Raw genomic sequence first — 14,754 nt, forward strand, 5'->3', positions numbered from 1 at the left:
CCACCTCAATCGGAGGCTAGCCTGTGGCCATTGCCAGCAGAAAACTTAGGTAAATTTTAGGGTTTTGACAGCGGTAGGACAATGGTAGGGAGAGTTTTTTGTCAATTGCTACCGGTAAAGTACTCTTAAAAACCAAAAATTAACTTAAATAGCAGAGGGTTACTGGGTACAATTCCTATAAAAGAAAACAGAACACATACTTCAACAAGAGTAAATTTCTAGAATATTGTCATTACCTTATGGATTCCAAAGTAGAATGAGACCGTCAGAGGCTTCGACTCTAAACTATCTAAAGAAGTCTCATCACTAAGTCGCTCTGAGGATTTCATATCTGTACAAAGAAGAAAGACTAAATGGAAAAAAACATAAAAGATATTCTACATGTTTACCAACTTCTTAACAGCAGAGGCTTGACCCTTTGGTCACCGGGTTTACCACTGCTTCTAAAAGGAGTCGAATAGAATAAAAATCAATGCATTTTCTTATTTTCTTTCCTGACCCTAGTTTGAAGAGGAATTCCTGGGAACTATCCATGAAGCTAATTGATGCTCCACTTCTCCCCAGTTGTGCACTTTCTTAACCATGGGATGCCCATTAAGTGACTCGCTTTTCGACCATGGATATGAATTTTCATAATCAAAAAGAAGAACCTTGATTCCAACTTCCGCGCACTCAATAGCATACCTCGGATTGTCATCAATCAAAACATTTGCTCCCAAGGACCTAGCACAACCAGTTATCTAAAGTTAGTCAAACAGCATACATTCCTAAAGTCTACAACAGGTCTAAAAGAATACAATATAGTGAGACAGAGAAAATGGCCTCCTAGCTAGATACAAAAACAAGAGGGGCAACAATCGTCTGCTTTGTAACATAATGTGAAAAAATTGAAAATGGTGTATCTAAGGTCAAACAACTTATAATAACAAGAGTTCAAGAGGCCTAAGCAATACAAATATAATGCAACAGACGACACAGTAAGCTAGCTAGATATCAAAATGGATGGTGGCATCAATCTTTTGGTTTATGATATTATCTGAAAATGGCGAGGCATGCAGAAAAAGAGAACAAGGAGAAAAATAAAAGCAAACTGCGGAAGGGCAATTTATAACATAATTTTGATGGTGGCATCAATCTTTTGCTTTACGACAGTATCTGCAATGGCGAGGTATTGCAGAAAAAGAGAACAAAGAGAAAAATAAAAGCAAACCGCGGAAGGGCGATTGATAACTTGTACCTGCAAATATCTGATTTGGCTATTGACTGCCCATTCAGTGCAAAGTGATTCCCGAAGTGCATATCCTGAAACAATCCAGGATAATGCCTCTCAATCCACTCAATTGTGTGATCTTTAATGGCATTTTGCCGGGACCTATCAAAACATTGGTCATTTTAGTTCCTAAGAAAATGCCCTGTGCAAAAGGTATCAATTAATTGAAGCAACCAGAGGGTCCTCAAACTACGTACGTCACAATTGATAGGTTACAGAATCTAGACAACTTTTGAAGAGTCTGTCGAGCACCGGGAATTGGACGAATTCCGGTCTTGAAATAAGAGGTCTTGAAGAATTCATGGACACGGATATCAGCTGCCACAACATTCATGTAAGGTTAATAACAGAAATGTTCAGTCACAGATACCGAGCAGGTCGAACACGAATGCATAACCATGTATACATACACAAATATCACATCGAAAAACTAAATGGAAGCATTGAAGGATCAAAATCAAATTAATCTGATGCCATGTGTCTAGACAATTGCAGCAATCCACACCCATCAAGTTTTCAGTTATCACTACACTACAAAACAAACAGCAAACAGTCTGTTTATTTCAATTTTAACAATTTCAATTGCCAGTTGAAGTCTTTTTTATAGTCAAAAGTATTTTTTCTTGGTTAGTCAAAGCATTATAAATGTCAATTGAAATGAAGAAGAGCAATAGAAGTAAGGGGATAGGAAACAAAGGAGTGGCAAACAATTCAGAAAGCAGCAGAAGAGAGATACTTGTTCGGAGGAGCAGAGGCAAGAAGAGCATACGCAGAAGTAGAAACATGCAAGAAGAGAAAAAGAAGCAGGGTTGGAGCCAAAACAGAGGCGTAAAAAGTGGCACATCAGAAAAAGTAGAAGACGAAGAAGAAGAGAAGAGTGCAGGAAGGAAGAAGCAACAGGAGACAGCAAAGCAAAAACTGCAGAAGACCATATAGGCAAACGAACCCAAAAGATGAAGAAAGAAAGATGGATGACTCTTGTAGGCTGAAGTGTAGACCAAGCAGTTAGAAGTTGGGAGCATTCAAAGTTGAAGCCTGGATGGCAGACAGGCAAAGCCGCAAAGGATGCAACCGATATGACCGAAAGCCTTAATCATCTCCTTTTCTTTAGCCCTTTGCAAGGGAACCATAGCTTAGAAAATGACATCAATTACAGTACACCACACTCAATGTCGATGTGCTTTGTTGCAATCACTTTTCACACCGTTACCACGAATCTCTTTCAGGAAATCCATTTGTTTTAGTGTCTCATTTCAGTTGTTTGGGGAGGGGAACTGTTAATCTCTTGTATGCTAGCAAACTAACTTAAAGAGTGAAGAAATTTGTCTATGAGATCTTCCAAATGCAGGGTCCTGGATCAGATAATATAGCGATCATAAAAGAACACAAAGGTAAATTTCATAGTAGGTCGTCTTTGACACAGTTTTGAGCATCGCAAAAGCATTACTTTCAAATCTAATTGGAAAAAGTGAGAATAAAATGAGACCACGGAGACAATTTTATCAATGGACGGAACTTGGTCATAATAGCATATCAGGAAAAAAAACGGAGCTTAGTCACATTTTTTTCTTAAAACAATTGTGTCCAACTATTCGACGGGGTACCTGCTATCTCTCACAAGCACGAGGGACTTCTAATTTATTCCCTTATATGCTATTACACTAACTTTTAGTGCGAAGAAATTTCTCAACCAAATCTGCCAAATGCAGGGTCCTGGATATATAATATAGTGATCATGTAGGTGAGGTGATAAAAGAATGCCAAGATGGGATTTCACAATAGGTCATCTTTGATAGAGTGTTTTCAGTTTTGAGCCATTGCAGAAGCATTACTTTCACATCTAATAGGAAAAAGAGATACTAAAATGAAACCACAGTGACGATTTTATCAATGGAAGGAATTTAGTTATAATAGCATATCAGGAAAAAAACAAAGGAGCTTAGTCACATTTTTTTGTGAAAATGATGGTATCCAACTATTCCATGGGGTGCCTGCTATCTCTCACTGGTACCCGATAATTCTGCCCATCAAGGCTTAGGCAAATGGGAAAAAATAACCTATGGTTTTTTGCCTCTGCTGGATATCTTTTTCAAAGACCACCTTGTACATATATGTCACAAAAGAGAATAATATGGCGGAGGACATAAACCTTAGCCTCCCTCTACTAGGACTTGAACCCTGGTCTCCAAGTTTTCCCCTTAATTGACTGGTAGGGCATACCCTTGAGTGCAACTTAGTAGTAATATTATGACCAAAATAAAATAAAATAAATTTCACTTAAGCTAAACTGTACCCTAAATGTCAGGACCACTTAATCACATCGATCACAAAGAAGAGCATGCCAACTGCCTCCAATCTGAAATGGATAAATAAAAGGAGAACAAAAGTCGGGAAAACAACTTGAAATAGTTGCTTCTACCTAAATAACTCAACTGAAAGGAAAGACCCAATAATACCTTCATCTCTTGAGCACTTCCATATCTGCAATGATTAGAAAAAAGGTAAGCTCAGAAAAGCTACAAGTTGCAGGAGAAGGGATATATTAAGGTAACCAAGTAAGTGATACCTCCTCAGTTACAGCAGCATTTTGTAAATTTCACTACCATTTCTTTGTTTAGCAATTTAACACTTTTGATAGGAAAAAGTGGATTAATTGTTAATACTAATTAGCACTCAAGTAGAGGACCATTTGCGAAAGAAGCCAATAAACATATACGAAAGTCTACTTACAAAAACAATGAGAACACATAACCCAAAATGACCCTACTACCAAAATATACAACTCCTAGCAACACAATCTACCTTCCTGTATCCAAACTAAAGCCTTTCCTAGATTACTTACAACTACCATAATTTAAACCACTTTAGAAGTCTTAATTCAGGCTGTTATCTTGTACTTGATCTCTTTTTGTTTTTCTCTTAGTCAGTCTTCTAGTCATCTTACATCAATTCATGATGACTCCTTGCCTATCTTTACTTCCACCACAAGAGATTTCCGAAGTTGCCCAATATCTGCCATTATGTCTTTTGCATTCTCTTCCACTACAATTAAGGATATTGCCAAATTATGTAATCCAACTTCCTATTTGACCCACTATCCAAATCGCCCTTGCTGCTGCATCATAACAATTACCAGAATCCTAATAAGTATCTGCCGAGCATCTTGAATGCCTGTGCTAATGTTGAATTGTTATTCATCTGCCATTACCTTCTACTTCTACCTCTACTGATATGTGTATGTAATTCTAGTAGTTACCTAGCAGTTAACTAGCAGTTTAGGTAGTTATTTTGTGATAAATTGTACTGGGAAGAGGGGAAGAGAGCAGTTTTTGGGGGTAGGATTTTCTCAAACAGATTTGGAGGTTAAAGGTTAAGGTTCCTCGAAATACCTTGGGCGTTAGAAGTATTCTCTATTTTCTATTTGTAAAACATATTCTAATTGTTTGTCGCAGTAAATAATAGTTGAAGTGTTGTTCTTGTTTCTGTGTTGTGTTTGGAAATTTATAGATTAATTGTTAGGAGAGTTGTGGGTTCCTAACAATTTTGGTATCAGAGCCTTTATGGTTTCAACCAGAATGGAAGGGAGGATTGAAGGATTAGAGAAGACAATGGACGAAGTACAACAGGAGATTGGTTCAATACGTGATTACTTGGGGCAGTTAAGAGACTGGATGCAAAAAAAAAAATGAATGCGACACTGAAATTCAACATATGAAAGGAAAATCAGTGGTTCAGGCAGATCCAATTAAAGACACGGATGTAATGGCAGAGAACAGCAACAATCGTAGAGGTGACGGATTCTGAGAAGTTCAGCCACAATTTCGTGATGAAACACGTCCTAGGAGACTGGAACTGCGCTTATTCTCTGGTGATAATCCTTATGGGTGGCTTAATAGAGCAGAGCGTTATTTTCATTTCAATGGCATTGATAACGCAGATAAACTGGAGGCTGCTGCTGTTTTCCTTGAAGGAACAGCCCTAAATTAGTTCCAATGGTGGGAGACAAGAATGCCGATTGTCACATGGGATGTGTTTCGAGTAGCCATACTCCAATGATTTACTCCATCACAGTTAGGGAACTTATGTGAAGTTTTGATAGAATTGCAACAAACTGGAAATGTGGCCCAATACAGAGAAGATTTTGAGTTACCGTCAGCTCCCTTGAAAGATGCCGATGATGCGGTTTTGGTGGGAATTTTTATAAATGGACTGAGAGGGAAGATCAAGGCAGAATTGCATCTTACCAAGTTAGGAACTCTCACTCAAATTCTGGACCAAAGCCAGCATATTGAAGAAAAGAATTGGGCTCTCAGCCAAGCCCACTTGCATATATCTATGCCTATGACACCTCCTAGGGTTTCAACGCATTTTCCAGTGACTGACAATAGCCGACAGGAAGTTCTACAAGTCCTCATGTGCGTGTAGCCACAACACCTAATCATTCTGCCCGTACAACAATTACAACAGCACCACGACATTTTCAAGAGCAAAAGCGAGGAGAGATCGTGCAGCCAGGACTTGAAACTTCAACAAGGCGTGGAGGAGCATACAAAAGGCTATCTGATGCAGAGTATCAAGATAAATTAGGAAGAGGACTTTGTTTTCTCTGCGATGAAAAATATGGCCCCAATCACCAGTTAAATCTGCTTATTGTAGCATCAGAGGACAACGAAGATGGAGACATAGCAGAGCATTCAGATGAAATAATAGACGCAAGGATGGATCAATTAAATGTTCAAGAACAACTAGAGTCTCAAAAGTTAATGGAATTGTCTTTGTACTCTATTGCAGGATTTACCACAAAAATGTCCTTGAAGGTATGGAGAACAATATTAGGCAAAAAAGTCATTGTGTTGATTGATAGCGGAGCATCAACAAATTTTATCTCTCGCAAAGTAGCCAAAGAATTTGGGTTAAAGCAAACAGAAACTAAGTCGTTTGTGGTGGAAGTAGGGAATGGACAGCAAGTAAAGAGTAGAGGAAGTTGTAAAGCAGTGGAATTGTGGACTGACAAATTGTGCATCACACAAGATTATTACCTTTTTAATTTGGGAAGTGCAGATGTAGTATTGGGATTAGAGTGGCTGGAGACTTTGGCGGATATTCAAGCTAATTTCAAAACGTTGACGATGAAATTTGAAATAGGAGGGCAAATACAAGTTGTTCAAGGAGAACCCTCCGTGTCAAAATCAGTGACTTCATTCAAAACTCTGTTTAAAGCCTTGCAAAAAGATGGAGAATGGTACTATGTTGACCTGAATGAGTTAACAGCAAGGGAAGAACAAGAGAATATGAATTTGCAGCAGTTACTAGAAGAATTTGGAACTTTATTTGAGGACCTGAAAGGGCTGCCACCAAATAGGATTCATGATCATGCTATCCGACTTAACGAGGGATCAAATCCACCCAATATTCGTCCATATCCTTACCCTCATTACCAGAAAAATGAGATTGAGCGAATTGTCCTGGAAATGCTTGTAGCTGGCATCATTCAACCAAGTACAAGTCCTTTCTCTAGTCCAGTGTTGCTAGTTCGGAAAAAAAAATGGTAGTTGGCGATTTTGTGTGGATTATCAGGCCCTTAATAAGATTACTGTTCCAGATAAATTTTCAATTCCAACAATCGACGAATTACTGGATGAGCTTGGAGGTGCCACTGTTTTTACAAAATTGGATCTAAGATCGAGGTACCACCAAATTCGGGTTTGCAAGGAGGATGTAGCAAAGACAGCATTTTGTACACATGAAGGCCATTATAAGTTTTTGGTCATGCCATTTGGGTTGTCAAACGCTCCATCTAATTTTCAAGCCTTGATGAATGAGAAATTTCGGTCTCACTTACATAAGTTTGCATTGGTCTTTTTTGATGACATTTTAGTTTATAGTGCAGATTTTCCTACTCACTTGGGTCATTTGTGGGAAGTGCTACAAATTTTAAAACATCATAACCTAGTTGTCGATCGGAAAAAAATGTCATTTTGGTCAACAACAACTGGAGTATTTGGGACATATTATTTCCGCAAGTGGAGTCTCAGCTGATCCAGCCAAAATAACAAGCATGGTTAATTGGCCAAGTCCCAAAGATGTTAAAGGTTTGCGGAGTTTTTTGGGACATACTGGTTACTATAGGAAGTTTGTTCATGACTATAGGAAAACAGCCCAACCACTCACACAATTGCTCAAGAAAGATGCTTTTCATTGGAATAAAGAAGAACAGTTAGCTTTTGAGTCTCTTAAGGAAGCTATGGTCACTTTGCCGGTTTTGGCACTACCAGATTTTAACAAGGTGTTTGTGGTTGAGACAGATGCTTCGGGATTAGGGATTGGAGCTGTCCTAATGCAAGAAGGATATCCCATCGCTTTTCTTAGTCAAGGACTTTCTATTCGTGCTCAATCCAAATCAGTCTATGAGAGGGAGTTAATGGACATTGTTTTTGCTGTACAAAAGTGGCGTCATTATCTGATGGGTCAGCATTTCATTATACGAACTGATCAACAAAGTCTCCAATTTCTCAGGGACAACATGTTATGGCAGAGGAGCAACAAAAATGGGTCACCAAGTTGATGGGGTTTGATTTTGAGATTCAATATCAGCCGGGTTGTGAAAATAAAGCAGTTGATGCCTTGTCCCACCAATTTCATTTCATGGCTTTTTCTATTCTACGCAGCAGTACCTTAGATGATCTTTCCACAGAAATTCAACAGAATGATCAACTCCGTCAATTGACTCAAGATTTTCTTCAAAATCCGGCTTCACGGCCGAATTATGTTCTAAAAAATGGCTGCCTATTTTTCAAAAGTCGGTTGGTGATTCCTCTTCGTCATTACACATTCCCATGCTCCTTAGGTAATTTCACTCCTCATCAACCGGTGGGCACTCGGGTTTTTTGCGTACATACAAGCGCATTTCACAAGTGTTGTATTGGAATGGAATCAAAAGGGATGTACAGAACTTTGTGGCTAGTTGCGAAGTTTGCAAGCAGAACAAGTATGAAGCCTTAAGTCCTGCTGGCTTGCTGCAACCATTACCTATTCCTACTCAAGTTTGGGAGGATATTGCTATGGATTTCATCAGTGGGTTACCAAAAGCAATGGTACATGATACTATCCTACTTGTGGTGGACCGTTTTACTAAATATTGTCATTTTCTCCTCTTATCTCATCCATATACAGCAAAGAGTGTTGCTGAGTTATTTGTTCGTGAGATTGTACGTTTGCATGGTTTTCCCAAAAAAAGCCGTGTCTGATCGCGATCGGATCTTTGTCAGCCAATTTTGGCAAGAATTATTTAAGTTGTCCGGTACTAGCCTCAAATTGAGCTCAGGTTATCACCCTCAAATAGATAGTCAAACTGAGGTTGCCAACCGCTCTTTGAAAACTTATTTACGTTGCTTTTCAGGGGCACATCCAAACCAATGGCCAAGATGGATTCCATGGGCTGAATTTTGGTTCAATACCACTTACTATGGTTCCACCAAGATGACCCCTTTTAGAGCTTTATATGGGCAAGATCCTCCCTCGTTGTTGCGGTTCACTGATGAAATTTCGGCTGTTGAAGAGGTCAGCCAGCAGCTTATGGCTCGCAACACTATTTTAGATGGACTCAAAGCTAATCTGATCCATGCTCAAGCTCAAATGAAAGTTTATGCTGATGCTAAGTGTCGTGAAGTTGTGTTTAAGCCCGGTGATTTGGTTTATCTTCTTGTGCAACCTTTCAAGCTTTGTTCGCTTGCTAAAAAGGTTAATCAGAAGTTAAGTTCTCATTACTATGGGCCATATACTATATTGAATAAAATTGGTGAAGTTTCTTATCGCCTTGATTTACCGCCTCATTCACGGGTGAATCCTGTATTTCATGTTTCTTGACTAAAGTGCGCAGTTAAGGATTCTACTCCAGTTCAACAGCTCCCTCCTTTCTTATCTGAAGAACTTGATATGCAAGTGCAACCTGAAGGTGTAATAGACTGTGTACACTGTTGAATGGCTCCCAAGAGGTGTTGATTAAGTGGAAGGACTTACCAGACTTTGAAAACACTTGGGAATCCTATGAGGTCATTGATGCACAGTTTCCTCATTTTCACCTTGAGGACAAGGTGAAACTCGTTGGGGCAGGTATTGTTAGACCTGTTGTTACTAAGGTCTATAACCACAGGAAGAAGGGTGAAAATAAGGCTTAAATGTAACTGTTTTATTTATTAATTATTATGTGTATGTAATTCTAGTAGTTAACTAGCAATTTAGGAAGTTATTTTGTGATAAATTGTACTGGGAAGAGGGGAAGAGAGCAGTTTTGGGGTTAGGATTTTCTCAAACAAATTTGGAGGTTAAGGTTCCTAGAAATACCTTGGGCGTTAGAAGTATTCTCTATTTTCTATTTGTAAAACATATTCTAATTGTTTGTCGCAGTAAATAATAGTTGAATGCTGTTCTTGTTTCTGTGTTGTGTTTGGAAGTTTACAAATTAATTGTTAGGAGAGTTGTCGGTTCCTAACATACTGACATAACAAATTAAGCCCCTTTAATCTCATACCTTTTTATAGTCATATTTTCTTCCTGCGTCTATCAATTTTGAACAGAAAGAGAGGGAGAAGCAAGCCCAGCATCACAGCAGGATGGAGAATGGGATTGAACTCTCAATTTTTTTGGTAGAGAGGGATTGAACTCTCAATTTTTTGGTAAAGGGGGATTGAACTCTCAATTTAACCTTCTATTTGATATGGTATCTTCTCATCCATCAGTCCTATAAAAAAAAGTTCTCCTTTTCTTTTTTCGAACTTCATCAAACTATGTCCACTTCCCTAAAAGATTTAATACTACAAAAAAAGTTAATCATGTAGCACCTATTTTTATTTAAAACAACTATTTCTTGTGCTCTTATAGATTAGATCAGGCACCAGGAGATTTAGCACTCCAACTTCTCTTTTTCTTTATTAATCTTACAAAAACAAAAGAAACCGAACTGTCCATTTACCATATCCAATAGTAAATGAATGACATAATACTCTTCTTCTAAATTGGGAAGGACAGGGCACTTTCTGTTCTCATCAGACCCATCAAATGAGTGTAAGATATTGGTAAAACTGTTCCGGAACGCTGAATTTTTAGTTATATTCAGTGTTATCAAAGGTGAAAAGCACCAAAAGCAATAGTACCTTGAAGAATTCATATACATGATACTCGGACACCGAATGGTATGATGAGTAACGGTCTGCAACAAATTCGTTGAGAGCTGAAACAAAGTTCCCAAGGACTGCAAACCAGCAAATAAAACATATAAGGATGACAGGAGAGCGCACACAATCAGTTCATATGTTAAGAGACATAACACAAACTTCTAAAAAATAAGAATTACAAGGAAAAGATAGTGAATGAAGGATCAGAACCGCCAATCTTCTGTGAATAGGGCAAGCAACCTTGTAATCATATGTGTTTTAGCTAAAGCATGATTACAGAACTATGCAAAAATGTTGACAATGTACTTTTAGGATTTGTTGCAGGCGGTGGAGACGGGATTTTCAGAGGCTAAATGAGGTCCAACATCTACTACTATATAAACCTAAAACTAATTTTAAACATGTATAAATCATCTAAGGGGGTTCATCTTGCTAGCTCCAAGCATGAACCACAAAAATAAAAACCCTGCATTTTCAAGGGAAAGTTAAGTTCCAAATACCTTCATCAACATCAACAGCTACAACAATTTTGTCGTGTAAATCTTGGTTAAAGAATCCAGCAGAGCTTCCTCTGTGAGATGGATCGTTGTTAGTGTCAGAAGGCTTAGTAGCACTACTAGTACTAGCTTCCTCATCATCATCATGTAGCAAGAGCGGATGGGGTGGAACAAAAACCTGAAATCCATTCATGTACTTGTTGTTGTAACCCGCACAACTTATATTTGAATCATTAGAAGAAGAAGAGCAACCCCAAAGCCTGAGACCCGTCGTTGCATTGTTAAAAGGGTATTTTCCTCCACCACCCTTTGGATCAATGGAGGTAGATAAAAACTTGACACATGACAAAATCTGATTATAGCCCTTGTTAGATAATACAAAGGAATCTTTGGGTCTAACGAAGAAGGTAGATGATGTAAAGGCCATTAAAGGATGAATCCACCAACTTTGATGATTAATACTATTGTGAATCGTAAATAAACGATGCATACACCTTCTCCTGCTTATCATACCGATACTAAAAAAGATACCCTTCCACACATTTAGCAAAAACTCTAAGAAAAAAAAAAGGAAAATTTGAAGAATGAAAACAGCAGACAGACAATGTCCTTGTGCTTTTACTTCCCAATAGCTTCAATGCAACTCCAAGAAAAAGGGGTTCATATACAATCAAATCTCTAACAAGAAGGGAGTTGCAAAATTACAGGCAGAGAAGGATCCAGACCTAAAATCCAGGGAATGCACCAATAGCCGGGTTTGGAGAGGGGAAAGGATGTCCGGCCCAAGCTTCTAACTAATTTAGCAGGCTAATCGGGTCGGTATGGGCTTTTTAATTATTTTTTAAAAAAACAATATTAATTTTTAACAATAAAATTGATATTTACATTTAACAGAATTGGCCATCATTAGTTAGGAGAGTGGAGGACCCACATTAGGATAGAAAGTTAGTTCATAGTCTCGTTTTTCTTTCTTGTTAGCAGGCGTATTAGCGCATTATAATTTCTTGCGGTCTGTTTTCTGTTACAATCTATTACTTTTTGTACGTTGATTGCTCTATCGTATCTGGGTTGCTTTCGTTATTTGCTAAGCTTTGAACTTTCTATCCTTATTCTGACTTTTTCTATGATTTTACTGAGCCGAGGGTCTTTCGGAAACAATCGTCCTACCTTGATAGGAGTCAGGTCTGCGTACACTTTACCCTCCCCAAACCCCACGTGTGGGATTTCACTGGATTGTTGTTGTTGTTGCCGTCATTAGTTGTTGCCAAATTCTACTTTCTACTATCTAATAAGAGGGGAGTTTGAGATGCCAAAATAGGCATTTGGCATTTTAAAAACATTTTGGTCATTTTGATTTGGAAAAAGACTTAAATATACCATTGAATTTTTAGAAAAGGCTTATTTATGTCATCCGTTAAAAGTTTGGCTCATTTATGCAATTGTCGTTTGAGAAAAGGTTCATTTATGCCATTATTTTTAACTCCGATTTTGCAAAATCATCAAACAACTTTTAACACTTTTTAATTGAAGTTTTGAATTAAATGCACTCTTTTTGCTACTTCTTCTTCAAAACCACCAAGAATATATGAAGAACGCCAAGAACTATAATTTTTCAACTTATTCGATTTTTCATGAAATTACCTCAAATTTCAAAAGCATCGTCCCTCCGAACTAGATATCAAAATCCAATATTTTTTGAGCTCGAATTCAACTTAATTCAACGAGACACACTTAAAAAATTTCAAAGTTTCAAAATTTTATCCTCCTTTAATGGTAGAATTTTTTACACACCTCTAAATCACTTGAAATTTTGAACATACACTCAAAAAAAACTAGGGAACAAGAATCAAACGTCAAAAACAACAACAAAAATACAAATCAAAATAGATTTTTAAAATTTTGAGTCTACCATTAAAAGATGTTGAAGTTTTGAAAAATTGAAAAAATTAAGTTTGTATTATTGAGTTAGGTTGAATTCAAGCTCAAAAGATATTGAGTTTTGATATCTAGCTCGGAGGGACGCTACTATTGAATTTTGAGGTGATTTCATAAAAAATTGGAGAAGTTGAAAATTTGTAGCTTTTAATGTTCTTCATGTGTTCTTGGTATTCTTGAAGTATTACATTTGATCAAAACTCCAAATGAAAAGTGTTAAAAGTTATTTTAGGTGGTTTTGCAAAACTAGAGTTCAAAAATAATGACATAAATGAACTCTTTTCTTAAACAACAATGGTATAAATAAGTCAAACTTTTAACAAATAACATAAATAAACCTTTTGTGAAGTTCAATGATATATTTGAATTTTTTTTCGTTTTGGATTTATTTTGTGCATTTTCGGATTGTTTTCTCTGCTTCAATACTTTGCAATTTTTCTGTGTTGGCTATTATATCCTTAGAAAAGGCTTACCAACGAAAAAAGAGACATGCCATGGATTTGTGTCAGCCCATTTGCTCCTTTGAATTTCCGAGATGGGCCCTAGTCCAACCCTCCCTTTCTTTCTTTCTTTTTTCTCCGTGCTCCCATTCTACTAAACAAATGTCTTCATATTTATCTTATTTTTTGCTTCATCAAAAAATTTCAAATAGGTAAAAAAAAAATCATTAAAATAATTAGGGGTTATTTAAGATTTAATTTAAATTATGTTGCATTAGTAATTTATAAAATAATTATGAGGTAATTTATGTATCATATTATATACATATTGGTTATTCATGTATTAACTAATTCCATTTTACATCTTATATAAAATAATACATAAATTTTTTCATAACATATATTATGACTATTAGTTATGCAGATTTCTAAATTGGAAATCAAACATCGCATCAATTTTATACATGAATAACTTATCTCATAATAAGCTATCAAACATATTATTGCTTATGCAGAATTTAATATATGCAGAACTCACCTCCAAATCAACTATCAAATAATTTCTTATTAATTACACGTAACAACTTGTTTAACACTTTTTTCAGAATTATCTAATTAACTTCAATTCATTTTATTGCTTTTAACCTAGATTAGATATTTTTTATGATCTACAACATATGGTATTTTTAACTTTTATATTTAGTTCGAAATAAATATTTTCTACATAATCAATTAAGTATAATTTAGTGAAAGTATATTTTCTTTTAAGGAATAAGTAAATTTCTTATATGATGGGTACAACTAAAAAATGTCATATCAAATTTAAATTTTTGTTTTATTGTTCAGAATTCTACCATATTTTTATAGTTATTAAGTAATACGTTTGATTATAGTATTTCTTGAACTTTTTATTCGTAAATGATATTTGATTTCAAATGTTAGACCTTTAATATAATTAGTGGAGAAGAAAAAAAATACAAATATCATCATATTTAAAAGATTAAAAATGCTACAATCAAATATTAATTTCAAATAAAGATAATTGGTGCACGGGCTTCCCATTTCTAGTTTTAACAGAATTGGCCATCGTTACGTTTTAGGAAAAGTTATCTAAATACACAACTTATTTTATCATATTTTCTAAAGTTTTCTACCATTTAAAAAATTATAAAAATCCTTACTCTCTCTTATTCTCAAATACATCCTTTACACGGTGTATCGATCGGATTAAGAAGAGGATACGTGCAAAAATTAAAGGGTGGAAAGGAGTCTTTTTGTCCAGCGAAAAAAAAGTTATGTTAAAGGCAGTACAAACTGCTGCACCTACTTATGCCTTATCTTGTTTTCAACTTTCCGAAGTTTTATTTAAGTATATAAGCTCTATACTTTCAAAATTTTGGTGGAGTCAGGATGACGGAAAGAAAAAAAATTATTTCAAA

At 36.3% G+C, this 14,754-nt stretch overlaps 1 protein-coding gene across 1 annotated transcript; it reads right to left on the bottom strand.

Moving 5' to 3' along the window:
• Positions 1 to 200: 200 nt before the first annotated feature.
• Positions 201 to 11,722, bottom strand: LOC129891203 (uncharacterized). Its single transcript, XM_055966480.1, has 6 exons — positions 10,944 to 11,722; positions 10,423 to 10,520; positions 3,727 to 3,751; positions 1,468 to 1,588; positions 1,238 to 1,372; positions 201 to 723 (listed from the first exon to the last, which is right to left on the bottom strand). The coding sequence occupies exons 1-6, from the start codon at positions 11,449 to 11,451 to the stop codon at positions 501 to 503; spliced, it is 1,110 nt and encodes a 369-aa protein (XP_055822455.1). The 5' UTR covers positions 11,452 to 11,722; the 3' UTR covers positions 201 to 500.
• Between the last annotated feature and the right edge of the window lie 3,032 nt (positions 11,723 to 14,754).

Source organism: Solanum dulcamara, chromosome 6 (genome assembly GCF_947179165.1).
Source record: "Solanum dulcamara chromosome 6, daSolDulc1.2, whole genome shotgun sequence".
NCBI classification, from domain to species: domain Eukaryota; kingdom Viridiplantae; phylum Streptophyta; class Magnoliopsida; order Solanales; family Solanaceae; genus Solanum; species Solanum dulcamara.